The sequence below is a fragment of the Neophocaena asiaeorientalis genome, unplaced genomic scaffold (genome assembly GCF_003031525.2).
Source record: "Neophocaena asiaeorientalis asiaeorientalis breed wild unplaced genomic scaffold, Neophocaena_asiaeorientalis_V1.1 scaffold77, whole genome shotgun sequence".
In the NCBI taxonomy this organism is placed as follows: Eukaryota; Metazoa; Chordata; class Mammalia; order Artiodactyla; family Phocoenidae; genus Neophocaena; species Neophocaena asiaeorientalis.
This window is the reverse complement of record NW_020174645.1, coordinates 1,906,292-1,924,985: the sequence shown is the minus strand read 5'-3', so window position 1 is coordinate 1,924,985 and position 18,694 is coordinate 1,906,292. Positions and strand designations below refer to the sequence as shown.

The window sequence follows — 18,694 nt, the reverse complement described above, 5'->3', positions numbered from 1 at the left end:
CGCGCCCAAACGGACCGGCCGGAGGGTGCGGGGCCCGGGGTAGCGCGGGGCGGCGAGGGGCGCGTGTCTGGCTCCGGCGCGGGTGCCAGGGACCCGCCCGGCGCTGCGGTCCTAACGCTCCCCCGAGGCCGCTCGGCCGCTGACGCCGTGGAAAGGTATCCAGGTGCCCGGCGCCTGGGCGGCCCCGCGAGGCAGGCCTCAGCGCGGCGGAGGCTGCTCGGCGTTCTGCGGACGCATCTCGGCGCGGCCGTCTTCACGGACGCTCCGTATTGATCGATCGTGAGCGCCCTAGGTTTGGGGAGGCGGCGACGGAACGCGAAGTCGGGGCTTAGGGACACGGCACGTCTGCGGGGACGGGAGAGAAAGAATACAAACACATGGCTATGAATATACAGTGATACCTATAGATCCATGTACACACACCCGCGAGGGCCGCTTGTGCGCGTGCGCTGTTTTAGGCGGGATGCTCCGGGGAGGCCTCCTTCTTAGAGTGACGTTTGCGCAGCATCCTGGGTGCGACGAGGGTCCCTTGAAGCTGGGGCGGCCTGGCGGGGTGGGGGTGGAAGTAGGAGTGGACCAGGATTTCCAGGCAGAAGGCGCAGCAAAAGTGCAAACCAGTGTTACTGGACCTGCCATCCAAAGTAGCCTTTCCTTGGACTGCCCTGGCGGTCCAATGGTTAAGACTCTAAGCTTCAACTGCAGGGGGCACGGGTTCAATCCCTGGTCGGGGAACTAAGATCCCGCGTGTCTGCGAAGTGTGGCGAAAAAACAAAACAAAAATCCCACAAAGTAGCCTTTCCTCTTCCCCTCAGCCATTTCCACGTTCCCCACCTCCTTGCTTGGTTATCTTCTTAACATTTGTCTTTCCCTGCAGTTATCTTGTTTTCTAGGTTTATTCCTCCACTTTTTCTCTTCTCCCTGCTGGAAGGTAAGTCCCCGGGGAAGGGAGGGAGCTGATTAGTGCCTGAAGTTTCATAGCAGCTTTTTTTTTTTTTTTCTTTTTTTTTTTAAGCAAACTGACTTGCTTCATGAAATTTCTCAACTGACTTCCCCTCTGTGGGCCTTCTTCCTCATCATCCAAATGAGTGATTGCGGCCACACCTCCCCTTTCACGTCCTGTTCTCCTAAAGGGCAGCAGCGACAGGATACATCAGTCTTCGGAAGTTTACGGTTAGGTTTTTCTCACGAGGATTTTCACTGCACAGGTTTATCTTAAGTCAGTGGCACTGCTGTCACTCATTTGGAAGGCAGCTATGCTCACCACTGTTTATTTATTTATTTTTTTGGCCGTGCTGTGTGGCATGCGGGATCTTAATTCCCCCACTAGGGATCGAACCCCTGCCCCCTGCCGTGGAAGTGCAGAGTCTTAACCACTGGACCGCCAGGGAAGTACCAGCTGTCACCCATTTGGACATAAACAGCCAGGAGGCACATGGTGGTCTCTACCCTCATGGAGCACATTCCAGTGGGGGAGAGAGAGACTGCAGGATTAACCAGAAATGAAGGAGGTGACTGGGGCTGTGGCTTCAGAGGAGGACTCTCTGAGGAGGTGACATTCAGGCCAAGACCCCAGTGACAGAAGGAGGCAGCCACTCAAGGATCTGGAAGGATGGATGGACCTGGGACAGAGTAATAGCACGGACACAGGTCCTGGGGTCAGAGCAAGCTTGACAGGCTTGCGAAACAGAAAGAATCCATGCTCTCTGGCCTACGGCAAGGAAAGGAGGTCAGAGAGAGAGGGGCCAGTCCAGCAGACCCTGCACCCATAGTTTATGCTGTGGAAACTAGCGAGAACATCCATTATTTAACACTGCACTCCTCACTCGAGCTGTACACCGGAGCCCCAATCTTCCAGAGGCTTGCAGCCACCAAAGTGCCCTCAGGGGAGCCAGGCGGGCACTTCCACAGACATTCAGCAGGGTGCAGGGCCCTTTAGTTACTTTGTTCTTTGTTTTCCTGGCTGTGCATGACGCAGAATAAAGATTGTTCTTTGTGCTTTGCTCTGTCTTCAGAGCCAGGCTTTGGTCTCCCCTTCACTCAGGAAGGATGGCTGGGGGTGGGGGGGAAGAAAAAGGGAAAAGCGGAAGTTGCTGGAAGACATCTTCTGTCTTGTGAAAGCCTAGGTTCCTTGAGGAGAGGATGCTCGGTCTCCTGAAGGGGAGGGCAGGGAGGTTTCCATGGTGACAGACTTCCCTGGGAGCCAATTACCAGGAAGCAGTGAGAACCAGAGGAGCTCCTCACACGTTCTCTGGGGAAGACCCCTGCGACCCTCAAGGGACCCTGGGCAGCAGCAGAGGGAGCCCCCCCTCAAATGAGTAAGGTCAGGGTCCTCATCAGTCTAGCAGGGGAGGGTGTCTGAGTTAATTAAGAAGGGACTTAAAAAAAGAAGAAACGAGTCTGTTCTTGCACACTCAAGCTTGTAGTTGTGAATGAACACCCGATACATAAATAGCGGTGCTGACTTGTGATGGGCACATCCGTACAGGACTGGACGTGTAGCATGCTCTGGGGAACCACCCCAGGCTAGACGTGGGATGGTTCAGGCATCGCGAACTGGTAGAAAGACACAGGCTCTGGAGCAGACCTGCCTTCACAAGGCGCCTTCCCCGCTTAAAATCCCTAATATCTAAGCCAGGTTACATAATTGCAGCTCAGACCTGCCACAGAGGCTTGTTATCAGGATCAAATATAAGTTAATACATTTTCAGTGTTTTGAACCAGGCTTGGTGCTTAGTATGCACTTAATAAACGTGGGCTATCCGTAAGAATATGAACCTGAGTTGGCGAGGCAGGGAAGGGTTAGTGTTGGGGTGGGGTGCCTCAGGCAGAGGGGCAGCAGGTAGGATGTGGGCAAGAGCGGATCCCTTCCCAAACTGAGTTGTGCAAACTTAGCAGTATAGAATGTTCTAGGTCAGTGATTCTCCATGGGAGCAGAGGCCAAGAGAATGTGCAGAGGAGGAAGGAGTGATTTTGCCCCCCGGGGACATGGAGACATTTTTGTTGTCACAACTGGGGGTGAGGGGCTCCTGGCATCCAGTGGGTAGAGGCCAGGTGTGCAGCTACACACCCTGCAATGCATAGAACAGCCCTACGACAAAGACTGAACGAGCTCAAAATGTCAGTGGTACCGAGGCTGACAAACCCCACTCTCGGGGGAGTCTGCAGACGTGGCTGAGAGGCAGGTAGGATGCACGTCACACAGGACCTGCAGTTTTGTGTCAGGCACGGGATGCAACCACAAAACGCTATCAGGTTTATGTGTCATCGAAGGTGGTTTGGGCTGCAGCCTGAAGGGTAGATCAGGATGGTGGCAGAGGAGATGCCATTTGGAAGTGACATATTTAAGAAGTGAAATGCACAGGGCTTGGCAGTTGAATATGGAGAGTGTCAAACGACCAAATGAATACAATTTAGTAATGATGCTGATGCCTCTTATTCAAGGGAAAACAGTCCATGGATTGGGGGGCACAGCGCCTCCCAAGCAGCCTAGCCCTCTTCTGAGGGATTTTGGCTGAGAGCGAGTTTTATAGAATCTCAGAAGCAACAACATGGAAACAGGGCATGACTGACTAGGCCATCGGGGATTCCCTTACAAGGCAGCAGCCCCTATTTTTCTAGGGTCAGAGACCACGCCAAAGATGAGTCAGAGCATCGTGACTGATGTGTATTGTTTCCTTGACCACGAGGGCTGTCCTGTGCACAGACTGACGTACGCTGAGATTTGTGACATCAGCCGGGCCACGGGGTGGCCTCCACTTTGTGGGTCCTGATCTACAAATTAACTTCATCAAGAGTGAGGGGAAAAAAAAAAAAATCCACAACTTCTTTCATTATAGAGGGAAAATACTGAGAGAAAACCAAGAAAAGCTGGGTATTTGGGGTCTTTGTAGTAACCTTGGACCTCTGCTGTCTAGGAGTTTTTTAGAAGGTGTAGGTGATGGAGAAGGCATGTGGGGGGAATATTTGTCTGGGGATTGATAACTAGAGAGGGACTGTTTTATTGTCCATGTGGCACCTTACATATCCTTCGGTACAATCAGTCTGCCCTGGGTCAGGTGACTTTCCCTTCTAACCTAGGGGCTGTTTGCTAGAATTTTTTTTTTTTTAATTCTTTTCTTCGGTACGCGGGCCTCTCACTGCTGTGGCCTCTCCCGTTGCGGAGCACAGGCTCCGGACGCACAGGCTCAGCGGCCATGGCTCACGGGCCCAGCCGCTCCGCGGCATGTGGGATCTTCCCGGGCCGGGGCACGAACCCGTGTCCCCTGCATCGGCAGGCGGACTCTCAACCACTGCGCCACCAGGGAAGCCCTGCTAGAATTTTTAAAACCCTAATCAGGGCCTACTCTCTGGGGTTGTCTCCTAAGCACTATAAATGTTAGGAACCTGCATCAGAGGTTTTTTTCACCTCTGAACAAAAAGGAGCTATGCTTGGGGTATGCAGTTTGCTGGCACTGTTACATGGGCTCTTGTGTGGACGAGAATCAGGGAGCCTGGCCTGCCCAGCAGCGCTGCTCTCTGTGTCTCCATTTGGTCTGTGTCCCCATGGTGTCACCTGGGTCAGCTAGAAGCCGGGTGCAGCGAGGGGACCCACGGGCCCCCATTCACCTCTAATCCCCAGTTTCCAGAAGAACCAGGCAATCTTGAGGATCGTCTAAATCAGGCGAAGGGCTTCAGATCAGTTGCTAACAGTGAAGGTCGAAGTTTAAATTGCACGAGTCATAGATGTAAAAAAAACAAAAGTCACACCATTGCTTTAGTGACGAGGTAACAGGAGATCAGAGTTTCAAAGCGCGCCTCCTGCTAGGCTGAAATAAATAGCAGAGCTGAGCAGTTGGCCAGAGATCAGCCACCTGCCAGCCCAGAGGTATTTACTCTCTGACCATTTCCAGGGAGGGCATGCTGACCCCTTGCTCTAAACCGGACTATCAGAGGCTTGCTAGACTCCTGGGCCTCACACCTAGAGTTTGTCTGCAGCACTGCTAAGGGTTTAGGGAAATGCAGGAAAAGAGATGGAAAAGAAGGGAATTCCCTGGTGGTCCAGTGGTTAGGACTCTGCACTTTCACTGCCAAGGGCCCAGGTTCAGTCCCTGGTTGGGGAACTAAGATCCCGCAAGCCGCAAGGTACAGCCAAAAAAATTTAAAAGTAGAATACGTACATACATACATACATACAAAATAAGAAGAGAGAGAGATGGGAAAGAAGAAAAGGTGAAGGATTGAGGCTTCCGAGGTCCAGAGTAGGGAGTCCTAAAAGTCAGTGCTTGGATGAGCGCCCTGGCGCCCCAGTGAATGCAGCGTCCCCGAGCGACAGCAGCACTTTGTACAGCGGCTGTGACTTGTGTTTTCCTTCAGCCTTCATCTGGAAGACGGTGTATAAAAGTATTTTTATTTGAATGGGAAGCACTTCAGATAACAGAAGCAAACAAGACTTTCTGGAAACTCACTGGAAGGGGGAAAAAAAAGGAAGAAAGGCAAACATCGTGGCATCCAATGCAACCCTCACCCTACTGCCCAGCTGCCTTCTGCTGTGAGTGCCAAGCATATGGGAAGGAAAAAAGCCTGAGCCTATTCAAGTTTTCTACTTTTTCTTTAGAAGATGCCAAGGAAATGATGCCGAAAACCTGGCCTCTGTGCCCCGGTGCCAAATCGAATCTCGGAAGCAGAGTTTTCGGTGAAGTAGAAAACAATAGCTGTATTGCTTTGCCAGGCAGAGGGGGCCACAGTGGGCTAATGCCCTCAAAAAACTGTGTGTCCCAACCCGGGAGGATTTGGTGAGGAGTTGTTTTGGCTTTTGTTTGTTTTGGCCAAGCCATGCGGCAATCGGGATCTTAGTTCCCCAACCAGGGATTGAACCCATGCCGCCTGCAGTGGAAGCGCGGAGGAAGCGCGGAGTCTTAACCGCTGGGCCACCAGGGAAGTGCCTGAGGAGTTTTATAGCAATGGGTCAAGGGCGGGGTTGCTGATAAGGATCAGGGTGTGTGCAGGGCCTACAGTCCTTTAATCTGGCCTCAGGGGGTCTGGTGAGCTTCTGTGGTTCTGGAGGTTATAAAACTGTGACCTTCTCTCTGGAATGAAAACTGCTTTATCAAGTAGTTAGCATTTTCCATCTGTTGGGGGTTTTAGTTCTGCAGAAGAGCTCAAAGATGTTATTCTGTGTATCCCTTGAGGTGGAACCAGGACCCTGCCACAAGGTTTCTTTTTTATAGTTCTTTTTATAGTTTCTTTTTTTTAATTAATTTTGATTGGATTGTAGTTGCTTTACAATGTTGTGTTAGTTTCTGCTATACAGCAATGTGAATCAGTTATATGTACACATATGTCCCCTCTTTTTTAGATTTCCTTCCCATTTAGGTCACCACAGAGCACTGAGTAGAGTTCCCTGTGCTATAGAGCGGGTTCTCATTAGTTATCTGTTTTATACACAGTAGTGTATATATGTCAATCCCAGTCTCCTACTTCATCCCATCCCCCTGCTCTATTGTGTCTTGGCTGCTCCCCCCTGGTCTCTGCATCCCCTCCTTCCGGTGATTAGCAACTGTTTGAACCTGCCCTTTGGAACTCAGGGAAGGTCTCGGAGGCTGCAGCGTATTTCCTACAAACAAGAAATGGGGGACACAGAAAGGCTTCTGAGCCCAGTAGCCCCACAGGGTCCTGCTCGGTTTCAGAAACTGCAGATGTACGTGAAGTCAGCGGGAAGAGGCTATTTCCTTTCCTCCCCCGATGTAATCATTGTCGGCTATTGTTTTCATTTGGCAAATATTTATTATTGAGCATCTCTAGTGGGTACAGCACTGTGAAGACCCTGGGCGTGGAGCCAGGGAAGGACAGGTGAGCCCTGCAGAAGCCAGCAGCCATTGAGCCAGAGAATTTTTAGCACATCAGCTCAGTGTTAAGCCCTGTCATTTGAAAAGTTTCCAGCCTTCTAGCACGAACATACGATTACACAGATTATTTAATTACAATATGATCAGTGCTAGGAAGAAGTGCTGGGTGGTAAAAGTATGTTCGAAGGACAGACCTAGTTCTGGGGGGGGTCTGGGAGGCTCCGCTGAGAAATAGTTTTTTCTTTCTCATACAGTTTCTTTTATTGAGGTATAATTCACATACCATAAAATTCACCCTTTTAAAAGCATCCAATTCAGTGGTTTTTAGTATATTCATAAAGTCACACGCCATTGCCACTATCTAATTTCAGAACATTTTCAGCCGTCTGAAAAGGCACCCCAGACCCATTAGCAGTCACCCCCCCCACCCATGCCCCCTTCCCCAGCTCTGGGCAACCACTAGTCTTTCTGTCCCCATGGATTTGCCTATTCTGGACATCTCCTATAAATGGAATCATATGCTATGTGGTCCTTTTTGAGGACTTTACATAATGCATCAGTACTTAATTATTTTATAGCTGAATAATACATCCCGTTGACGGACATATCACATTTTGCTTGTCCATCCATCAGTTGAAGGACATTTGGGTGGTTTCCACTTACTGGCTACTATGAATAGTGCCGCTGTGAACATATGTGTATGAGAAATAACTTTTTAAGCTGGGGTTTCAAACCTGCAGGTTAGCTGGGTGAAGAGGGAGAGAGGTTGGGAACAGCATTCCTGGCCAAGGGACCTGTATGTGCGGATGCCCTGAGGCGGGAAGGGGCTTGTGGAGTTGAGAAGCCGAGGCAGCTGAAGAGCCAGCAAGAGAGGGCAGCTGGCCTGGCCGGCGTGAGCCGAATGGTTGCCACAGTGAAGGTTCTGGATTGAATGCTAGCAGGATTGCAGAGTGAGGGACTGAGGTGGCGACATAGGGAGGGAGAGTATAGATTCGAAAATGATTTGGAAGGACCTGGGATGATGCAGCAGAGGAGAGACAAGATGTCAGAGAGGCTCATGGAGCTCTGGTGTGTGCTGCCGAGTGGGCAGTGGGCACCTCTCACTGTGTTACTCAACCGAACCTTGGGTCCACGCGCCCGATGCACAGCAGAGCCAATCTCCTGACACCGGGTTGTGGTGAAGGAAAGTACGGTGTTTATTGCGGGTGCCAAGTAAGGAGAATGGGCAGCTCATGCGCCAAAGACCCAAACTCCCCAGTGGTTTTCAGGGAAGTGTTTTTAAAGGCAACATTTGGGATGAGGGCTGCAGGGTGCATGCCTTTCTTTTGATTGGTTGGTGGAGAGGTAACGGAGTGATGTTCTGGGAACCTCAGTCCTCAGGGTCCACGTGGTTACGCTCAGTGTGTAGTCACCATCCTCCACCTGGGTGAGGGGTCTTAGTTCTTGCAGAATGACTCAGATGCATCACATTGGTATCTGTATCACTTCAGGAGGATCTAGGACTCTGTTTTATCACGGAGCTATTGTTTCTTTTTTTTTTTCTTCTTTTTAAAAAAATTTTTTCCCCTCTTTATTTGTTTTTCTTGTTTTGAACTATTCTTTCTTGACTGCTTCTACTCTGTTCTGTGTCCCCTCCCTTTCCCTAATTAGTGACTTCTTGAGTCTACCCTTTGGAATTCAGGGAGGGTCTAGGAGACTAAAGCCTTTTTCTCCAAACAAGAAACGGGAGACAGGGAGGGGCTGTGGGACCCTCTGAGGTCAGAGGACCGTTGCCGTGGAAGGGATGGAGGGGCATGGGGGAAAGATAACCCGCTGTGGTCGGAGATTCTGATGGCTTACAAGGAGCTAGATGCAACAAGTGGATTTTATATCAGCGAACGAGAAAGACTCTAAGCTGCTGGTCTCTAATCCTCGCAGAGATTTTCAGCCTCACGGCACTGAAAACCCAACCCCAGTCGGCCTGGACAAGGACTGGGATTTCGCGGCTTATCCTATAAAAAGTCTGGAGGTGGCGTGGGCTTCAGGCGTGATTTTGCAGCTAAGAGGACATGGACAGGAGTCAGTAGCTCTCTGTATCTTGGGTCCACTTCCCACTCCTGTCAGGTTTTCTTTCCTAGCACCTCCCAACCCTACGTCCATCCAGTTCAAGCCCAGCAAGAAACAGTGAGTTTGAGTGTCTGAAAGTGCAGCCCCAGGCCCCAAATTGCATACCCCGGGATGGGAGCGTACATAGGTGGGGTGCTCTGGTTGGATCCGGGGGTTGGGTGCTTCCCGTTCAAATGAGTGACGGGGACGTTCAAGGCTGCAGGAAGCGGGGACATGGGAATGGATGCTATGGAGGCCACACGTTTCAGAGTGAAAGCTTTACTGATTCTTATCAATAAAGGCAAGGGGAAAAGCAGACCTGTGAACTTTTGAAGACTTAAGGGAATAACAAACATTGTTGGCATCGAAGGAGCAGGAAATAACTTGCAGGGGAGGTGGTTAAAATTGGGAAGTTTTTTCACAGAAATTCAAATACCTGGCTCCTCTTGGCGAACTGGCAGAACTGGCCACCGTGAGACGGTGTCTGCATGGTACCCGCTGTCTAGAGCTGAAGAGGATTTAATCCAGCTTGTTCAGACATGAAGGGAGCCGCATGTGTCATTTAAAACGTTCTAGTAGTCACTTTAAACAAAGCAGAAAGAAACAGGTTAAATTAATTTTAATAATACATTCCCATGAACTCAGTATATCCAAATATCATTGCAGCATGTCATCAGTGCAGAAATTACGAATGCGCTGTGTGTATACTTTACACTCAGCACCACTCTGTTCAGACTTGCCATGTCCGCAGTGCTCCGTTGGTCCACTTTGCCTTATTAGACAGTGCAGGACTGACCCCTGCAGATGGGACCTTTCTCTCCCGTTCGGTGGGGGCTCCTCATGCCTTATGGTCCCCACCGCCTCCCGTCTCCCCATTCATCTATTTCAGCAGTTGAGCTCAGCAGACATTTGGGTTTGAGACCTGATCTAGATGCTTTGCCTGTTTTGTGATTGTATTTTTGCTTCCTTTTAAAGAGAGTGATTTCCTAACAGTAATTCTCTTGAGTACGGGAATCCCATTAGAATTGCATTAAAAAAGTAGATACACTTTACTGTTTGCAAAACACACCCACAAAGATAATATGCACGGTAACACCATGTCCTGCAAATGGGTTATTATCTCATTTCATTTACGGAAGGGCAAGGGGGACAGTGCTCTGTCCAGTTTACCTTTCCGAACTGGGTCTCACGGGTTCATGCGGGCATTGCATTCACACAAAAGCCTTCATCTTGCTGAGCTCCATCATGGATTCAAGACCAGCATCGTTTCTTTTAACATATCAGACGTTTTTGAAATATCGTCAGAGGGTAGCATTTCACAGCTCAGCACAGGTGACTTCGCCCCACCAGTGACATGACACTGTTTCCCCCCCAGGTGAGCCTTGGTTGACATCACTGGGCTGCCAGTGGGTGCTGTGTCTGTGAGAAGCATTGCTCCCAGCCAGGCGCTCGCACTCAGAGGCCCACAGCGTGGGACGGCCTTAAGGAATGTTAGATTCCTGTTTCCCACCTCAGGATCATGCAGGGGCTCACGACTATGGAATGGAATGCAATTCGTGTTGCCTGCCCTATCTTTTTTGTTTCTCTTGCTATCTTTTTTTTTTCTTTAATCAAGACATCATAGTTTATGGAAATTCACATAAGTTAAACACACAAATGATTAAGCCTTTTTGTGTACTCAGTTAAAGGGGATGGATTTCAGCCAGGTAGGAGCAGGTAGAGTCCCACTGAATCTTTGAATCTTGGGTCAGGGGTGTGCAAGGAGCTTCAGTCAATTCCTGGAACATGCTCAAAGTCTCTTAATTTATTGGAGATGCTTTCATTCTCAAAATAAATAAATAAATAAAAAGCCTTCCTTAAGCCAAATAAGCCAGAACTCCTGGGACATAATAGGTGCTCAGTGAATTTATTAGTTGAATCAAGTTATCATTCACAGAAGTAACGCTGAAAGCTCGGCCTCTGTGCACCACCGCCGAATCAAATCTCAGAGACAGAGTTTTGGGTGAAGTAGAAAAGGGTAGCCTTATTGCTTTGCCAGGCAAAGGGGACACAGCGGGCTCCTGCCCTTGAAACTGTGTGTCCCAATCCAAACTTAAAATTGGGAAGTTTTTTCACAGAAATTCAAATACCTGGTGAGGAGTTTTATAGCAGTGGTTCAAGGATGGGGTTGCTGATAAGGATTAGGGTGTGTGCAGGGCCTGCACTCCTTTAATCTGGTCTCAGGTAGAATCTCCAACCGGGACCCTGCCCCCAGGCCGCACTACTGTGTCTCGACTTCTCCTCCGCTGTCTCTGCATCCCCACCCTTCCCTGATTAGCAGTTGTTTGAACCTGCCCTTAGGAACTCAGGGAAGGTTGTGGAGGCTGAATGAAGCCTGTTTCCTGCAAACAAGAAACGGGGGACACAGAAAGGATTTTGTGCCCAGGAGCCCCACAGGACCCTGCTCAGTTTCAGAAGGAACCAGGACAGAGCAATTTAAAGCTGTTGCAAGTCAACTGGAAAGAAGGCTCAAGTATCAGTCCATAGAGAATTAAGATTAAAAAAAAAAACTATTTTGGAATATTAATGAGATCATAAAGCTAGTGTTGGGCTTCCCTGGTGGTGCAGTGCTTAAGAATCCGCCTGCCAATGCAGAGGACACGGGTTCTCAGGACCCTGCTCAGTTTCAGAAGGAACCAGGACAGAGCAATTTAAAGCTGTTGCAAGTCAACTGGAAAGAAGGCTCAAGTATCAGTCCATAGAGAATTAAGATTAAAAAAAAAACTATTTTGGAATATTAATGAGATCATAAAGCTAGTGTTGGGCTTCCCTGGTGGTGCAGTGCTTAAGAATCCGCCTGCCAATGCAGAGGACACGGGTTCGAGCCCTGGTCTGGGAAGATCCCACATGCCGCAGAGCAACTCGGCCCATGAGCCACAACTACTGAGCCTGCACGTCTGGAGCCCGTGCCCTGCAACAAGAGAGGCCGCGACGGTGAAAGGCCCGCGCACCGCCATGAAGAGTGGCCCCCGCTTGCCGCAACTGGGAAAGCCCTCGCACAGAAACGAAGACCCAACACAGCCATAAACAAACAAATAAATAAATAAATAAATACATAAAGCTAGTGTTGAAATGCCATTTGAAAATAGGTTTAATAAATCAAGAACGAGCTGTTATCTCTACCTAACCACCCCCATCCCATATGTCCTACCCTATAGATTCTGCATCAGCCAGAAATCTCTCAGGTATGGATTTTCTAAGTAGAATTCAAATTGTTTCTTTTCCATTTATCAGCACCTTTTTATTTTTGACTTCTCATTTTAAAGTTTTAAGAAGATGGAATAACAATCATTTAACCCATCCTCTGAAGCACACTACATCTTTAGTTTTGCATGATGTGTAGTTTTAGGCTGGAAGGAGCTGATAGCTAGGCAGCCTGCAGGCTTCTTAGTTTTGCATGATGTGTAGTTTTAGGCTGAAGCGAGCGGATAGCTAGACAGCCTGCAGGCTTCTGTCCTGGCTCTGCTTAACAGTTAGTTGCCATCAGCATTTCCAGACAGTTCCGGGGTGCGTGGGGCGGTGGCAGTGATTGGATCAGCATTAACAGTGGAAATGATAAGATCAAGATACTCAGCATGCTTCAAGAGCAGAAGCCAACTCAAGTCTCCAGGCCTTAGTTTTTCTTTCTTGGCCCAGTGACAGCTGCAGTCTTGTGCATTTAATTTAAAACACAAAAGAGAAAACCGAGAAAGAGAGAGAAAATTGAGCATTCCCGTAGTAGAGTAGGTGAGGCTTCTCACCGTATTCCCCAGAGTGGGTGCGGGCTTGAGGATTTGAATCTAACGTTTCTTCAGAAGTCCTTAGTTCCCCTGAGGCTCCCACGGTGTAAGCAGGTGGGTCATTGTATGGTCATTTTGCTTAAAGATTCTAGATCCTTCATTCTGTGTTTACTCTTATTATGTGATACACTATTGCCTCTAAGTGCAAGCCAGCTAATCCATCTGGTGTTCAGCTGAAGAGTAACTCTTTATTATTGCTGGAGTTAGGGGGGAAAAATGGCTATATTGGGTTTAAACTTTGTAGCATAGTATCTTCTAGATGATTTAGGAGATTTTCAAGGGTAATTTTAAGTGTCCTTGATGGCCACCTGTGTGCTGATTTTGTGTTTTTTTGTTTTTTCCAATTTTTTTTTTTTTGGAGTATAGTTGATTTACAATGTTGCATTAGTTTCAGGTGTACCACAAAGTGATTCAGTTCTCTACACACACACACATTCTTTTTTCAGATTCTTTTCCATTGTAGGTTATTACAAGATATTGAGTATAGTTCCCTGTGCTCTACAGTAGGTCCTTGTAGGTTATCGATTCTGTACTAGAAGCACTAAGTACGATGTGACTGCCTTGTTCATATAACTGCATCCCAGAGTGATTGTGGTAGCGATGGGCTCGGAGAACAATGGAAACAGTGAGAGAGACAGCTGTGTTAGCAGCAGGGGCTGTCAGATTTCACCGAAGGGAGCTGGCATTGGGGAACGTCGGGATATGGTCACGGGGCTCAGAAGACATGATGCGTTGCGTGTCCTGCAGGTGGAAGGGCTGGACTGGAGCTAAGGGTGTCAAGAGTGGGATGCACCTGGCTGTGCAGGGGATGCAGGCTATGAAGGGTGCTGTGTGCTAGGCTAGGGCGTTTGGACTTGATCCCAGAGACACATTCAGCCATTATTTTATTCAGTAAGCAAGACAGATCCAGGCCCCATTCTCATGGAGTTGACATTTGGGCTGACTACCCCAAGCCATTTGAGGTTTTTTGTTTTGTTTTTTTAATTTTTTTTTTGGCCGTGCCATGCAGCATGCAGAATCTTAGTTCCCCAACCAGGGATCAAACCCACATCCCCTGCAGTGGAAGCACAGAGTCTTAACCACTGGACTGCCAGGGGAGTCCCCATTTGAGGGTTTTAATGAACCTGGTTGGATTGGTTGTATATTCACATGCACCTCAAACAATTTTAAAAGATAAGATAGGGCTTCCCTGGTGGCGCAGTGGTTGAGAGTCTGCCTGCCGATGCAGGGGACACGGGTTCGTGCCCCGGTCAGGGAAGATCCCACATGCCGCAGAGCGGCTGGGCCCGTGACCATGGCCGCTGAGCCTGCGCGTCTGGAGCCTGTGCTCCACAACGGGAGAGGCCACAACAGTGAGAGGCCCACGTACCGCAAAAAAAAAAGATAATATATGCACCTGGTCAAAGAATCCAGCCATGCAAAATGGTCTGTGATGAGAAGATAATCTCTCCCCCACCCTGGTCCCTGGTCTTCTTTAGACAGAATCATTATTATCTATTTCTTCTGTATCCTTCTAGAGATGTTCTGTGCACACATACTATATATGCACAAGGTGTTCTTCACTTTTGAAGAACACTTCATTAACAACATGTCCTCTTCATTAACAATGTGTCTTGGAGTTCATTCTAAATGACTTAACAGTGATCTGTACTCTTTTCATGGCATCAGACCTGAGTACCTCATATGCGCCATAATATGACTGGTCCCCTACTGACGCATACTGAGGTCAGCGTTAGTCTTTTTGCTACTTCGGATATAGCCTCGGTGCTTATTCTTGGGTGCATGTTTTGCACTCATATCCAAGTGTGTCTTTGGAATCAGTTCTGAGAAGTGGAGCTGTTTGGTCACAGAGTTTGTGCATTTTAAATATATTAGCTGTTTCTACTTTGCCCACAGAAGAGGTTGTACCAGTTTACCCAGTATAGGAATGTTTATTTCATGAAGCCATAGGCAGACTCTTGTTCTTTACAGATTTTCTACATTGAAAGGATGACTGAAGTTGATCACCATTTCTCATATTTAAAAGCCCAATTGTAGGGTTTTTTTTGTTTTTGTTTTGTTTTGTTTGTCATAGGACTGCAATTTTATGGTGATACCTATTTTTCTATTGGTTGTTAGGGTTTTTTCTTATTGACTTATGAGAGTTCTTTACATATTAAGCAAATTAGCTTCTTTCCTTTTGTACGTGTTGTAAATAGTTGTGTTTTTTCCCCCCAGTTTCTCATTTGTCCTCTGACTTTGCTCATGCTATTTCTGCCATTCAGGAAGTTTCTTTTTGGTTTATCGGATTTGTATTTTAGATTTCTGTTGCAAGGAACTGAACCGGGATGAGAAGAAAAGAGACATATTTGAAAGATATTTGGGAGGTAGAATGGAAAGGCCATGGAGTATTTCTTGAAGCTCTGATAATGGGTGACTTTTGAACACAACTATTTACAACACGTACAAAAGGAAAGAAGCTAATTTGCTTAATATGTAAAGAACTCTCATAAGTCAATAAGAAAAAACCCTAACAACCAATAGAAAAATAGGTATCACCATAAAATTGCAGTCCATGACAAACAAAACAAAACAAAACAAAAGATGGAAAATGAGTCACAGATGCCTAAACACAAACTTTGAGAAACAGGAGGAAAAAGTGAAATCAAAGAATTAAAGAAGGGAAGGGAGCTTTCTGGTGCAGCAGATATCACTGGAAGAGGCCGTGGGTGCCTCATGTGTCAAGGCTGCCAAGCCTTCCTGAAGTGGCCCTTCATCCTGCTGGCCTCGGTGCCAGTCCCAGTCCTGGTGTCTGAGACTGGTGGATGAATGTTATTTTAGGTGGATTGTCTCTAAAGGACAATTCAGAAAATATGTAGTATTAACTTCTGATTTGACTAATCTTTGGATTGGTTTTCAGTTTTAACCACAGCAGCAACTTGTGCCCTTTTAATGTTTTTCTCTCCTGTCTTTTTCTTTCTCTGTATTTTTTGATAAAGGGACCATCTAGAAGCTGCGGGTCACGTGTGTATTCTGAAAAATGCCTTGGACTTTGAAAGCCCATCCGAAATCTCCAACTTCATCAAGGCTGAGAGCTTGGAGGCAGCTATGGCTCTTCATCTATATAGAGGGGGTAGACTTTTGCCAGGTAACCCCCCCTTCCCCAAAGGTGGAGCCCTAGCAGTCACAAAACCAGGGCACCTGCGATTTCAACTTAAACATCGATGAAGCGGCTTATCCCTGCTCAGAAATGGAAGGGATACAATCATCTTTTTGCTTTGCTCTTCTAAATGGAGTAGTTTTCTAAAAATGATGTAACTACCCCAATTGAGAATGGATGCATATATACTGAACCTGTTTTTACGGCATGAAGAGTCATTTTTTTTTACAATTTAAAAAAAAAATTAATTTATTTTTGGCTGTATAGGGTCTTCGTTGCTGCGCACAGCCTTCTCATTGTGGTGGCTTCTCTTGTTGCGGAGCACAGGCTCTAGGTGCGCAGGGTTCAGTAGTTGTGGCACGTGGGCTCAGTAGTTGTGGCTCACAGGCTCTAGAGCGCAGGCTCAGTAGTTGTGGTGCACGGGCTTAGTTGCTCCACAGCATGTGGGATCTTCCCGGACCAGAGATTGAACCCCTGTCCCCTGCACTGGCAGGCGGATTCCTAACCACTGCGCCACCAGGGAAGTCCCTACGGCATGAAGAGTTTTATCCTGAATGTTTTTGATGTGTATTTCTTAACTCAAAGTCTAATTTTCAAAAGTTAGAAATGTGACTCTTTCACAAAATATAGAAGTGAGCACATAGGAGAGAGTTTATTCAACTGATTTATTAATGAAGAAACTACTAAGATACTAAAGCCAGTTTAAAGAGCATTTGAGGGACTGAGATTTTTTTTTTTGAATTTTTGAATTTTATTATTTTTTTTTATACAGCAGGTTCTTATTAGTCATACATTTTATACACATCAGTGTATACATGTCAATCCCAAACTCCCAATTCATCACACCACCACCCCCAGTTTCCCCCCTTGATGGCCATACGTTTGTTCTCTACATCTGTGTCTCTATTTCTGCCCTGCAAACCGGTTCATCTGTACCATTTTTCTAGTTTCCACATATATGCGTTAATATACAATATTTGTTTTTGTCCTTCTGACTTACTTCACTCTGTATGACAGTCTCTAGATCCATCCACGGAGGGACTGAAATTTGAATATGCTAGGATTAGGTTAGCTGCAGAACTGGTTATGTCCAGCAGGGCAATCAACCGTAAGTTTTGGGGCTTTCTTTTCTTTTCTTTTTTTTTTTTTTTTTTGGCCGTGCTGCATGGTATGCGAGATCTTAGTTCCCCAGCCAGGAATTGAACCCATGCCCCCTGCAGTAGAAGCTCAAAGTCTTAACCACTGGACCACCAGGGAAGTCCTGAGGGTTGCGGGGAGCTATCTTTTCTACTGGTGTGTTAGTGAGGGTTTTCTAGAGAAACAGAGCCAAGAGGAAATATAGATATAGATACAGATGTAGATATAGATACACACACACACACACACACACACACATACACATATGTATGTGAATATTTATTATAGGGATTGGCTATGTGATTATAGAGGCTGAGAATTCCCACAGTCTGCCATCTGCAAGCTGGACACCCAGGAAAACCGGTGGTTTCATTCAACCCAAGTCTGAAAGCCTGAGAATTGGGGGGCTGACGGTGTAAGCCCCAGTCTCAGTCTAGAAGCCCAAGAACCAGGAGTGGTGATGTCCGAGGGCAGGAGACGATGGATGTCCCAGTTTAAGCAGAGAGCATGAATTCACCCTTCCTCCCCCTTTTAGTTCTATTCAAGCCCTCAACGGATTGGGTGAGGCCCACCTGCATTGTTGAGGGAGATCTTCCTTCCTCAGACTACAGATTCAAATGCTAATCTCTTCCAGAAACATCCTCCCAGACACATCCAGAAATCATGTTATACCAGCTCTTGGGCCTCCCTTAGACCAGACAAATTGACTTCTAACATAAACCATTACAACTGCAGCAAAACGATTGGCATCTCTGCCTGCAAAGCGTTGGATGCAACTGCACAGAACGTGACCTCTTAATTAGTAGTAAATACTGAGGTCAAACAACAGTACCTTCTCTTAGAAAACGAGTCCACGGGGACCTTTAAACACTGCTTCTGGGCTTCCCTGGTGGTGCAGTGGTTAAGAATCCTCCTGCCGATGCAGGGGACACAGGTTCGAGCCCTGGTCCGGGAAGATCCCACATGCTGCAGAGCAACTAAGCCCGTGCACCACAACTACTGAGCCCGTGTGCCACAACTGCAGAAGCCTGCGCACCTAGAGCCTGTGCTCCGCAACAAGAAAAGCCACCGCAGTGAGAAACCCGTGCACCACGACGAAGAGTAGCCCCTGCTCGCCACAGCTAGAGAAAGCCCGCGTGCAGCAATGAAGACCCAATGCAGCCAGAAATAAATAAATAAATATAAATCAAAAACAAAAAACACTGCTTCCTTGGACCTCGAAAGGTTGTGCATGCAGTCATCCTCTTGGCTTTAGCTACAATTTTTGGATATTTCTTCTTAACCCTCCCAAGGCCAACTTGACTTCACTGAGAGCCCAGCGGCCACCGAGTAGAGGCAGGGCAGATAATTTTGTTGTTGAGCCGTGAGTGGCTTTCTCCAAATATGAATTAAATGACATGGCAGTGGCAGCTTTTCAGGAGATGGTATGTCACTTGAGGCCCCAAATTACCTACAGGAATCATCATACGGGGATAGCACCTCACTTAGCAAAATGTGTCACTTCTGAAATTTCAGACGTTTCATTGCTAAAGGTGACTTCCTGTTTCCCTGCACTCTATCAAGCCTTATTTAATCTTCCAGCTCTCGCTCTTGCCTCCCACACCGTAGGAAGTTGGACCCTCTCTTCATATGCAGGCCTTACTTTGTGTGTGTATATATATATTTTTTTTTTTTTTTTTTTTTTTTTTTTT

At 47.4% G+C, this 18,694-nt stretch overlaps 1 protein-coding gene across 4 annotated transcripts in view; it reads left to right on the top strand.

Annotated features, from left to right (window-relative positions):
- Positions 1-18,694, top strand: part of GLT1D1 (glycosyltransferase 1 domain containing 1) — a 155,452-nt gene that overhangs the window by 12,370 nt on the left and 124,388 nt on the right. For 2 of the 4 annotated variants that reach the window (XM_024758483.1, XM_024758485.1), the window contains one exon: positions 15,706-15,854. In XM_024758483.1, the coding sequence (XP_024614251.1) occupies positions 15,706-15,854 (149 nt within the window). Of the gene's footprint in view, positions 1-5,205; positions 5,528-15,705; positions 15,855-18,694 lie in introns of those variants that run through there. The other 2 variants (XR_003004995.1, XM_024758482.1) reach the window with 2 other exon arrangements.